This window comes from Diprion similis, chromosome 12 (genome assembly GCF_021155765.1).
Source record: "Diprion similis isolate iyDipSimi1 chromosome 12, iyDipSimi1.1, whole genome shotgun sequence".
Classification (NCBI taxonomy): domain Eukaryota; kingdom Metazoa; phylum Arthropoda; class Insecta; order Hymenoptera; family Diprionidae; genus Diprion; species Diprion similis.
The window spans coordinates 11,743,496-11,755,681 of record NC_060116.1 but is presented as its reverse complement, the minus strand read 5'-3'; the positions used below and the strand labels follow the sequence as shown (position 1 = coordinate 11,755,681).

At 43.1% G+C, this 12,186-nt stretch overlaps 1 protein-coding gene across 2 annotated transcripts; it reads left to right on the top strand.

Annotated features, from left to right (window-relative positions):
* The first annotated feature begins 8,275 nt into the window (after nt 1–8,275).
* LOC124413221 lies at nt 8,276–12,155 on the top strand. Of its 2 annotated transcripts, none has more exons than XM_046893657.1 (4): nt 8,276–8,322; nt 8,578–10,168; nt 10,226–10,681; nt 10,779–12,155. In XM_046893657.1, the coding sequence occupies exons 1-4, from the start codon at nt 8,308–8,310 to the stop codon at nt 11,372–11,374; spliced, it is 2,658 nt and encodes an 885-aa protein (XP_046749613.1). In that variant the 5' UTR covers nt 8,276–8,307; the 3' UTR covers nt 11,375–12,155. The 2 variants fall into 2 exon arrangements, with proteins under 2 accessions (XP_046749613.1, XP_046749614.1); XM_046893658.1 differs by having other exon boundaries at nt 10,226–10,685; nt 10,779–10,980.
* The last annotated feature ends 31 nt before the right edge of the window (nt 12,156–12,186 follow it).

The window sequence follows — 12,186 nt, the reverse complement described above, 5'->3', positions numbered from 1 at the left end:
GAAGAAAAAACCGTCCCTTTTTTTTCTGGTTTACAATGCATAAGCTAGTAAAGTCGTCGGGATTTCATTAATTAAGACAGATCGTCAAATTTTGTCGATCTTACTTGTAAGTTTTAAGATGTAAGTTATGAATATTTAATATGGGACCTGTGCAATACGTATGAATTCAAATTCGTTCGTTCATACGATAGACTTGACGAAATTATAGGTGATCAATTCTGCGAATCGTGTATATGTATTCGAATTTTGTTCTATCATTATATATTTTAATGAACTAACCAAATTTTGACGCTTCGAAAAGGTACCTAATAAAACTTATATATTTAAAACGTTTTTTGAAAACTGCGTGCAATATATAAACACTGCTATGTATATTATATGTATAAATATCATACCTATATATATATATGTATATTTACACCTGTTAGAATAGAAAAACTTTCAGGATTTCACGCTGTAATATATGTAAATTGAATAAATAGCGATGTATACAAATGTGTTTAATGAAAATGAAACACAATAAAATACAAACTTTCTCCATCTTCCGTCGATCCAAATGTCCCTTATATCGTTTTCACCCACACGGTTAAACATCGGACGTATTTTTACATGCCTTAGAGCATCAGCAGGGGTAATAATTATCGTTAATTGAGTGTAAAATAAAAGTCGAAACGGCAATAACGATTAAGCCAAGTTAATATCACGTTATACAAACACGAGCTCTGCAAATCTGCAGACAAAGGCAATTAAAATGCAAGGCGTTGTTACAATTGTGTGTGTGGCAGCTACCTGATGTGCTATGGAAGAAATTATGTTTCGCCATGTGGTTGTGGAGACCGTAAAATACGCGTGTGCACTTTGCTAAACGATATTCTTCGCTGTATAAAGTTATTTTTCAAGTGTAAATCGTGTCGGCGCTTCTGCCGCGCGCACTGAGCATAACGCGTGTGTTATAGAGCGCGTAGGAGTTCCTTCACAGCGGTAAAATAATTGACCAAAACTTCGTGATGCAGCGTTGGTCGCCAAATCTTTTTATGGGGGAAAAAAAATTAGGCTAGTTACCATCAATTTTTTTCACCGTCTTTAAAGAAAACTGTTAAAAAGATGACCGCTGCAGTTAAAAACGTTGAGTTTTGCGAGTCAAAGATTTACAAAAATATTTTTCGCGTAATGATGTAATAGCGCGGAGATGGGTTCTTGTGAATCTGCAGTTATGGGTATTTGAAATATCGAACAAGACGGCTGGATTTATTGGACAATTGAAAGATTCCCAGTATTTACGAGAAAACGTGATCTTCATCGAGATATCGAGACAAAATTTTCCCGACGTCTGTCGCGTGCCACAAATGAAAGTATCTCAGGAAAGACGCGAGAAGTATATAGTATAATATTTAGAACGATATTTTTCACTTGGTCACCGAAGTGTATAAAGAAAATTGTACGCATCGTGTGTGGCTCAGTTCTACCCAGAAAGTTCGTCCATGAACAACTCAGTCAGCGATAATTCAAAGTTTTACAGTAACGACGAAGATAAATGTGTGGAAAAAAAATCGTGTGATTCAACTCTTGAAAAGTGCGGATAAATTTGTTTTTTTTTTTTACTAATCAAAGAATGTGGCCGTGGAAAAGGTTCTCCTGTCACGTAAGTTTCGTTAATCCATACCGTGTGTTAATTCGGTATTTGACAAAAGAAAAATTGCCCTCATTTAATTCTTCCGCAATTGATCCGCGGTTTCGAATATTCTTGATTGATGTTATCTGATCTTCAATTGCGAAATAGCGTTAAAATCCTTCGAACGTTTCGCAGATTGTGATCCTGCTACTGGCCAGCCGATGGAGCACGGCCTCGAGAAACTCGTCATCAAAGATCGATGAAGAAGCGGATCAAGTGGCAGCAGAATCGATCGTTAGATTGCAAAACATTACCGCAAATCACTCGACCTTGGAGAGGCCTTTCCAAGAGTTGGATGCCACGACGATTCGTTACGAAAATGCTAACGGTTTCGTGCCAATAACACCGGAAAGCGATACTCTGACCGCAGAGGAAGAAACAATCGTAGTAGAAAATCGTCTTGACAAAAATTTCAGCACCGAGGAGCATCTCTCTCTTTTTATAAGAGAACCGGGCTACCCGAAATTAGAAGAGAAATCGTTGGAAAATGATCCGTTTTACTCAACCGAGGCGAGAATTTTCCTCAGCCTGACTCAGCCGTTTTCCAACAGAAGGTCCTCCGACTCTCAGGACTCGACGGATGACTTTGAATTGTTGAAAATAAATAGTCACACTCCAACCGTGGCTGATTATCAGAATTTTTACAACAGCCTTACCGGATCTAATCAAAACTCACGTAACAGAGAGAAAGCTGATGATAATAGAGAAACGCGCTACTACGAAGATCGGCGAAATCACGAGAGGGAGAAAAATTATTTCGACGATATTAGTGGACGCGGTAAGAAAACGGGTGATTATAACGGGATAAGTTACGGTGAAAATTTTGGTGCTCAAAGCCAAAGAAACGCGGCCAGCGATGATCAGTTCTTATCCTACAACCGGATGAATGATGTCCGAAGTAAAAACGGGTACAAAAAATTCACCAACACCTTTTCACCCGTTGAAACTCTCGATTATAATTCTCAGAAGGAGGAAAGTACGCCACGTATTGCACCCACGAACCAGCAGCAAAGCTACAACAACCAGCCAACGAATCCTCCTGCAGCTGATGTTACTTACCGCCAGAGACACCCGAAGAAAAAATTTTCCCAGAGCGAGCGCAGACCGAGACTAAACGCGAAACAACTCTCGACGACGAAGGCCAAGACGATTTCAGACTTCGATAACACATCGCCTGGGAGTCAGAGCTATAACAATTTGAACTACTTCGAGCACGAAGCTCTATTCGACAGGGAAGAAAACAACCATCACTACGACAAGACCGAGGAGTCGAGGGACTCGTCCGATGAGAATTACGAGTACGTCGAAGTGACGGAAAAGCCAAAGCGATTACGGAAGCAGAGACGGAGGCCAAGTCACGCCGTCGACTCGACACGACTGGCAAAGGAACACAGAGACTTTGAAGGCTCGGTGGACATCGAAGAGACCGAAAGACCAAGGACTCGGTTTAGGCCGAAAATTCACAGCCACAAACCGAAGCCAAATGCGTGGCTTCAAAGTGAGAGTCCGATAGGAGAAGAAGAGGTGGACGAGGGAGGATACGAGATCCCTGCAACGGACTCTGAGGACAGGAAGCAGAGATTTTATAATAACCAGAATAAGACGCCTAAGGGAAACAGCTGGGCGAACGTCAGTCCGAATGTCGAGATATCGCATTCTAGTGGTATAGAAATTGATCAAGTTGAAAAGCCGAAGCTTGTTTTACCGGTAAAGGTCAACATCGTTCCCGTAGCGAATTTCGATCATGCTACTGCCCTGGGCAACAGTCAGGGATTTGACTTGTCGAATGCGGTGCTGCATAATTTCGTCACTGCGACACCTGTGGCCTTTAATAACGGTCCAACAGTAGCTCCTATCGCTCCAATTTTGAGCACGCCGCAAACTATTTTGGGACATAACATCGGAAAGAATGCAGCAAATTTTCAAAACTCAAACGTCAAAGTACAACCGTCGGTTCCAGAGATAATCGTCGGGCAAAACACTTTCCAGAATCCCGTACAAACGGTGCTGGTACCCCAACAAAGTTATCAAACCACGTACAAATTTGGACAGAATGTGAGAAGCCCGTTTTTGTTAAACAATCAAAATTCTTACCAGCAAAGTCTGATCGCCAATCAAAACCTACAATCGATCGCTTTCAATTCGCCGATTCAAACTGCGGCGCATAATCCCAATCAAAATTTACAAAACTATCAAACTTCCAACGGCAATCAAATTCAAAACGTTCAGAGTACTTCGCAGTTTCTTAACCCTCATCCTACTACGCAAACTTTTTCAAATATCCAACAAAATGGCACCCCATCCGCCCCAGTCAACAACGTTCAAGTAAACCACCACGGTTTGCAGGGACAAAATTTTCCACCTGGTCACAATTTATACATGGTGCACGGTCCGGCTGTAACTTATTCGACAACACCGAGTTATCTGGTGAATAGCAACGTGAGGGTGACGGAAGAAATTGGTAAAAATACTGGCAACCCGGGATCAAACGGCCAATATCTCGCCTCGGCTAGTCTGGCAGTTGGTGATCAGATTCAGAATCAAATCAACGTTCAAAATCTAAGGTCTCAGTTGCAAGAGAACTTCTATCAAGCCTTTCGCCACGAGAATTTGTTACCTAAAACGAGAGAAATTGCCCAAAGCGCCGAGCTTGCACCGACCTTGCTGAATTTCTACAGCCAGAAGGACGCAGGCGTGCAAAACTCGAACCGAGATAATCAGGCCGAACAAATATCTCAGGCGTCAAATGCGATCGCCCAGACTTACAAGGAGCAAAATCAGCAAATACTCAAAGTAGCGAATGACATATTTGAGAGCACTTTGAATCAGCTAAAACAGCTGCAAAAGACTCAGGCCCTGAGAGCCAACAGACTAGGAAATACTAATGCGCAGATTTTGGCGAACGGGGGTTTTGCAAAGGCAGGTGAAACTCCGCCCCAGTATTCAGGAACGAAAAACGTTGAGATTCTTAATCCTAATATCAGACCAAGTCTTCCAGACAACATCCTCAAGAACACGTTTTTAAATTCGAACGGTTTTGGGGGCCCTAGTTTGACAACCACGTCTCCAATCTTCGCTACAACCGAATTCGACACGTCCCTCAGAGTCCCAAATCTGTCGACCGCTGGGCCCCTCTCGGTTCACAACTACCTCGGTTCGTTTACGGAACACGGAGCTAAGGACAATGACCAGAAAACATCGACGACAAACTCGAAACCGAACACTCCCGAGCTGTATAATCCGATAAGCTTCGTACCGAGCACGGAAACTTTGAAGGCCCAAAAAGCTCTGAATAGTAAATACAACTTTCATGAACCTCTGCTACAGGGACTGAATTTGGTGCCGCTGATTCCAGGCGGTAATTTCTACAAAAACTCGTATTTTTCGAATGACGATTTGATCTCCAAGCCAAAGCTGACCTCTGACCTGCAAAAATACGCGGAAGAAATGTTCAAAGAATCTCTGAAGACGATATACAACACGCAAAAATGGAACAACGATCACAAGGCTCAGAGTTCGGACATTTCCACCGTCACAACGTCCCAAAAGCTCAACGACGATATCCGCAAAGTCAAGTATTCCGCTCCGGACATCAAGCCGAGCAAGCAGATCCTGGAGGCCCACTTCACTGGCTCTGGTACTGAGATCAGGGACAGCCAATCCTTGAAAAAACTCCCAACTCAAGCACCGGATTTCACAAACATCAAGCAGCCACCACCAGTTTCCCTGGAACCAGCCAGATTCTACTATAAACCAAACATCCACCTGACGAGACCCACAATCTCGGATCTAAATCATCCGGAGTTTAAATTTGACCCGGATATTGGCCAGGTAGATTTTATCCACGAGTTCCTGACACCACCTAAGCCGGATGCATTCATCTCGAAGAGCCCGTTCAACGAGCCCATTTCCAAGAAAAGACGGGGGCCCAAGTTATCTACTTCGGATAACGGCAGGTCGAAATATCCTGGCACACCGCGACGTCCTGGAGGAGTGATAGAAGCAGCCGCAAGCAATGTAGCTCACCATAGCTCCAGCTTTGATGCTCCAATGCAGGAATTTCCTCGGAGTAGACCTACGTCGTTCAGCCACGAGATCCAGGACTTCGAAACCGATTATCAAACCTCATACTCGGGACTGCGAGGACAGAGTTTTCCGAACTCGAGGTACCCCAGCCTTACCACCTCTAGTCCGGTCCCCGATGATTACCGCAAGCCCAGCTTTCACAACTTCGACTTCAATCACCAGAGAACGCACAACCTGATGGGATTGTTACGTAAGAACAAACGGCTGCCAGCTGGAAATACGAAGAATCAGTTCGGGACGAAAGAAGGAAAAGCGGAGGAGAGAGAAAGGGAGTCTCAAAACGACACGGAGCGTTGGGATGAAAGAAATGCTGAGTTTTCCCCAGAGATATCAAAAACATTCGAGGAGAAATCGGACCACAAGATTTTTGAGGCGATGAACACAAATTCGACGCGATCGCTAAAAAGTGGGGTTCTATAGCTATTACATGTGCAATAATTATACTGTTATATAGATTGTATGAATAATTTAGACGTTACGTTACATCGTTGTTGTTAAGCCCAGTCTATTACTTGCTAGAAATTTCGTGATTCAAGGTGAGCCTGACAAAATCGCATGACAAGTCGATAAAACAAATATTTGAGAAACGACGCGTCGCAACTATTGCTTGCCAATGCATTTGCAACTTTAGAAGTATTACACGAGGCTCTCCCTTGCAATTATAGTCTTTGCTTTATTGTATAATCGATTACACATGGACCTTGAGCAGGATTAGCAGAATTCGTTAAATTTCAATACTCGATCGCGATAATATTAGCAGTAACTGCTGACTAAATGAGAAAGCAACACACAAATTATCTTATAATATGAAATATTTTCTGTATTTTTTTTCTCTCGTATACGTACGCATTATTATCAATTAGAATTTACAATTAGTTTTAAGCTCGAATTAGGACATCCTGATGGATTATATTGACTGAATTATTTCGTTATGATTTATACTCTAATGTTTAGTACATAAGAAATCAATGAAAATAAAAGGCCATCAGCTTTAAAGGATTGTTTAACCGATGGAAAATTCCTATTACGGTTCTCTAATAACAAACAGTGTAAATTTCATTGTAACCTCGAGTAATTTCGTCGGCTGATCGATCGATAGAAATTGATTGCGTTAAAAGTGAAAATTGAAAGAACCGCGATAGACTAAACGAACATAACAATCAATTATGCAAGTCACGAAGAACGCGAATATCGTTGATTGTTTATACTATTTTTACTTCTTGCAGATGGTAAGTAAGTAGGTGATCGTCAGGTACGATCAACGTTAAATTAATTGAGCAGACGGGACACTAAGTTAAGTTATCCGAACTTAACCAAATTAGTTTTCACTTTCATAGAGCGTAACTGCATTCTGCAGTCACTGGAAAAAGCTGCAATGACTTCATTCTTCAAATGCCACATTCTCTTTCCAAATCCATCTACCTTGGATTCTGGGTAATAAGCAATTCAGTTGATCGCTACACCGTAACCACAATACCACATATTTCTTGGGTTCAATGGTATCCGTAACAGTAGATCAGAAAGATAATTCCAATTATGTCGTAACTTTGGCTACAACCTAGCAATCAGCCAAGTTTTTTCACTTAAATCAGATTATTCACCACTCAAAATTACTCAACACCTTACTTCATCCAATTTATCAATATATCATCATTGCGATCGATACCAATCTTCGGATACCGTGCCACTCGAACAGAGGGCTGGAAGGTTTTGTGTCAATCTATACATATAACGTGCATAACAATCGAAAGAGAGAGCGTTAAATGAGCTCATAATTGTTAACAAGAATTGCTTTGACAATCGCTAACGAATAGGAATGGTGACAGAGTTTCAACGATGACATTTGAATTCGTTATAAAAAGAGATAATCGAAAACACGGATCTAGAAAAAGCGTGAAATATTATTGTACAAGATCATTCGGCTGAGACGTTGATTATAATATGAATAAATAACTGAACTTGGTTACTATTGGCGGGTACATTATATCCACGTCTAACATACCATAACGTCACGCAAGGCCGAACCCGCGAACCAAATGAATAAATGTATAAGCAAATATATTTGTACTCTCAATTTCCGGTAGTAAAGAAATTTTTATCGCCGACACGAAGGGTCAAACGGACAATTATGGTCTGAACGTGCGAAAAGAAAAGAAAATGAAAAAAAAAAGAAAAACCCATCGATGGATAAGATTCAATATACCGCGTACAATTGTTTGATCAAATAAATATTTTGCCTACAACTTTCTCAGCACGGCAGGTAAGCAACCTTCATTAGTCATGGAAGAATGTATTTTTTAATACAACCTCATGCGCCTTAGATACTCGGCAACTGTGATGACAGGCATGCTGTCCGCAACTCGTCCGTAATACAACGGCGCGACACGGCAGGGAGGTTCGGCGGTTTTTCAGCTCCACAGTTTTTATACATTTTAGAAAAGTCTCTTGTGCTCAGTCGATCCGCATCAGCTGTCATGGAATATAAAAGAGCGTGGAATAACGAATCACGCCAGTTGGCATCGAGCGATTGAACTGTACGGTATCCGAAAATGGGTACTATGCTGGTACGTTGAAAAGAATGTATTTCGAAACATCGGGAATGTCTAGTATTTCGGATTGGGGTAGATTGTAAAAAATATCTTGAAAATTTCGGCCTTCCAAACCTGTGTGATACAAGTGTATATATTGAAGTGTTATTAACAATTTAACAATATGCCAAAGATGCATAGATCCACATCTTGATCCACTAACACCTAAAAAAAAAAAAAACCGTGACACACCTTTTGCGATAAACATTACCGACCGTTTATTTGTTGCAGGTATACAGTGCAGCGCTTTTCTTCGCGGCTGCGATAGCAGCGGGATCAAACGATGCCGTTGCCTCCACAGGATCACCAACAGCATCGACATCATCGGCTAACGCAGCTGAAGCCACTGGAGCAAAGTTGAAACGCGGGATCGTTCAGATTGGAACAAAGAGTTGGGCCAGTCAGAACGGCTACCCGTCGCCATCGGTTAATCCAAGCACAAGTCCCACTGCTTCGAGTCAGAATAGTGGCCAATACGTTCAGCAGAGCAACAACCCTGAACCAACGGCCGCGTATTCCCCCGCAAAAATCTACGACCAAAAAATAACGTATAACAATCAGAACGCCGGTGGTCAGCAAGCTTCGGGGTATCCCAGCCAAAGTTACACGGCGGCTAAAGAAAACTATAACGGAAATGCTGGACAAGTTTATGGAAATGTTGGTTACAGCGCTTCACAGAATCATGGGACCGCAAACCAGGCTGATAACTCCGGATACACGGCAGTGTTCACGCCTCGAATTCAGCCGGTGACTACTCAGGACGTACCGAACTTTGGTAGGTTCCAAAACGCACAACCTTTGACCGGCCTATCTCAGGCCCAAAATGTCCAAAGTGGGCAGCTTCAAAGTGCGGACGTATTCAACACTCCGTACTACACGATTTTCACCACCGGTCCTAGTCCCGTCGAAAATCGGCAGAATGCCGGACTCTTCCAGGCGCCGTTCGAGCAACATGCAGCCCAAAAGTCGCAAGTGACTTACGCGCCAAATCATCAGACGGTGTCGTACATTGATCCAAACTTATTCTCTTACCCGATTCAAGAAGCAGCGAGCTATACCCAAGCCTCGCCTTACTTCCTGCAGGCTAGTCCAGCTCTCGCCGCATCTTCCCAAGTTCAGCGAAATGCTCCAAAAACCAGTGTTCCTGAGCAAAGGAGTTCAGGTTTTACCCAGATGTATGCACCGTACCATCAAAGCGCTTCCAACTTCATACCGGCTGTCCAGCAGAGCGCCAGTTTAGGTCCATTGACGGTAAACTTCGAGGGTAAGAAGATACCGCTACCACTTCTTCAGCTGCAAAGCGCCAAAGACTTCCCGGGATTTGCTCAGGTCATCCACAGTCAGCCAATTGCTTTGGAGACAGCCTCACCAACTCAAGCACAAACTGAGTTCAACTTTCTGGCCGACTTCACGAAGAGCTTGACGCCGAATCTTCTGCCGTTCCTAAACAACCAACAACCCAATCAACCTCAAGTAGTTCCAGTAAAGAGCGCCAATGGCAGTCCTGAGTTTCCGCAGTACAAGGGTGCCAGTATCAACACGGGACTAGGTTACAACCAGGAAAGACCTACGATAGGCAGTTACCAGCACCTCAAGAATCAACCCCAACTCCACTTCGCGGGGAAACCAGCTCTACCAATAGTACCAGCAGTGACACCAGCACCAGTCGTACCAGTTATCCGTCCGGTATCTTCCGTAGTTGAACACCCTTTGGTGAGCGGTAGACCCTTGGAAGAGAATCGCGATGACGTTGAAATAATCAAGAAGAAGAAGCCGCCCGCGCCCGATCCCCACGATTTTGACGAGGACGAAGTGGACGAGGGTACGTGGCGAAGAATGATCACCTCCTTGGATTGGTTCTAATTTGTTGTTCTTCCAGGTTACAGAGCGATCGAGAGGGAGTACGGTCCTCAGCACGATGACGTAGAGGACGAATCACCGCACCGTGGATCGTACGTCAAGGAGTCCAGCGGGGAAAGTGACTTCAAGCCATCCACCGGCTACCCCTTCGAGTCATACGAGGATAAATTCGGCAGGTACGCAAGGCCTTCGTCGGACGAAGAAGCTGAAGACGACGGACCCTCGTCGAGGTATCATCACCATTCGTCTGCCGATGACGATGACGAGTATGACGGACACTCGACGACCCACCATGCCGATTACAGATCCCCCCAATCTAGACCAAGCAAGTACGATTATTCAGGAGAGGAGAGCCGGAAGAACGAGCGACAAGAGGAAGCGGAAGAAGAGGGTGAACTCGCGGCGTTCAATTCCTACGGGCAAGACTTCGAACAGGAATTCGAAGACTCGTACAAAAGAGAACTTCCGCAGAACAGTAAGTAGATAAAAAAAATTTCTAAGTATTTGATAGATCCAGTTGTCACTGCAAATGACGATTATCCTAACACTGATTAACCGATGTGTCCCTCCAGAATACGTCCACATAAAGGAGGTACCGGAAATCGAAGGTACGGAGCCTGTTACAAAGTACAACTCTAAACCTAAAGAGTCTCGTCATCAGGCCCAGGAAGAAGAGCCTGAAGAGAGCAGACACTACGGCAGTCACTCATCGCGAAAGTACCGAAAGAGTCCGAAGAGCGGTGACAGCGAAGGTTACGGGTCAAATATCCGAACCTACAACAGATCGCCGAAGGTAATTCACGAAGACTCATTCGGCTACAAGAGTCCCAAGAGCCAAGGGTATTCAAAATACAAAAAGAGTCCCACCGGAGACTCGTATTCCGCAGTGAAGAAGTCCCCGAAGAAGGACTCTTACGTTAAATCGAGTAGGTCGTCCTACAAGTCGCCGGAAAACGACAACGGATACGAAAAGGGTGACTCTTATTCTTACTCCACCGGAAGCGCATGGAAGTCGGACAACAAAAAGACCCCGGAAACCCGCGATTATCACGGCCATGCAAGTACCGCTGTAAGAAGTTTGGCACAACCAGATTCCACGTTCAGCTTTGACGCGTTCGCGATTGATCCAATGAGACCGAAAATCGTGCAAGATCTAGCCGGCATCTAATCGGTAGTTTGAGCATAATTATAATTCTCACTAGACTGTAATTAATCCATAACGGGACGAATCACAGAACCAAATTGGTCCGGGCTTATAATCAACCCCTCGAGTGACGACGCACGCTGTCTTTCAAAAGGGCGAAAAATTGCTGAATTCCATTTTCACTCGACTCTATTGGACTACAAGACTACATGGCTCGATGAGAAATGCTTAGGAAATCAGAAGCCACGTACGATGTTAATTTGTTAAGTATATTATAATATACTCGTATGTTTATAAATATGTTAAGTTTTTACCCTCGGGCTGTTTCAGCGATACTCTGCCACTGTTTGAGCAGATAATTGCCGATTTCAACCAAACTCTTTTTGCGAGTTCGAAATATCGGTAAAAAATTACCCCCCAAATACCTATTATAACGCATTGAAAGATTTTATTTTCGAGTTATATACGAATTCGACTTTCGAGTCAAATATTCAAAATGTTGTAGCAAAAAATTATAATGTCGTTCTTAAGAATCCGAACTAGTCTTAAAATTTAGCTAACGTTGTGCTTCTGTATGCAAAATCGACGAAATCCAGGTAATTGTCAAGATATTTGACGAAAACCCCGATAATGTTACAGCTGTCCAGCTTCACCCACTCTAATGAAGGATTTTCTAATGTTTTGAAAATATATTTCAAGCGGCATGAAAACACTTGTAACGATCTTACAAGCGTGCCGAGCGAATATGATTAGACAATTGTAATATTATTACTTTTTTTGTTACGAAATAAAATGCAAGTTAACCGTATATGTCGTTTGCTGTTAATTTCAATACA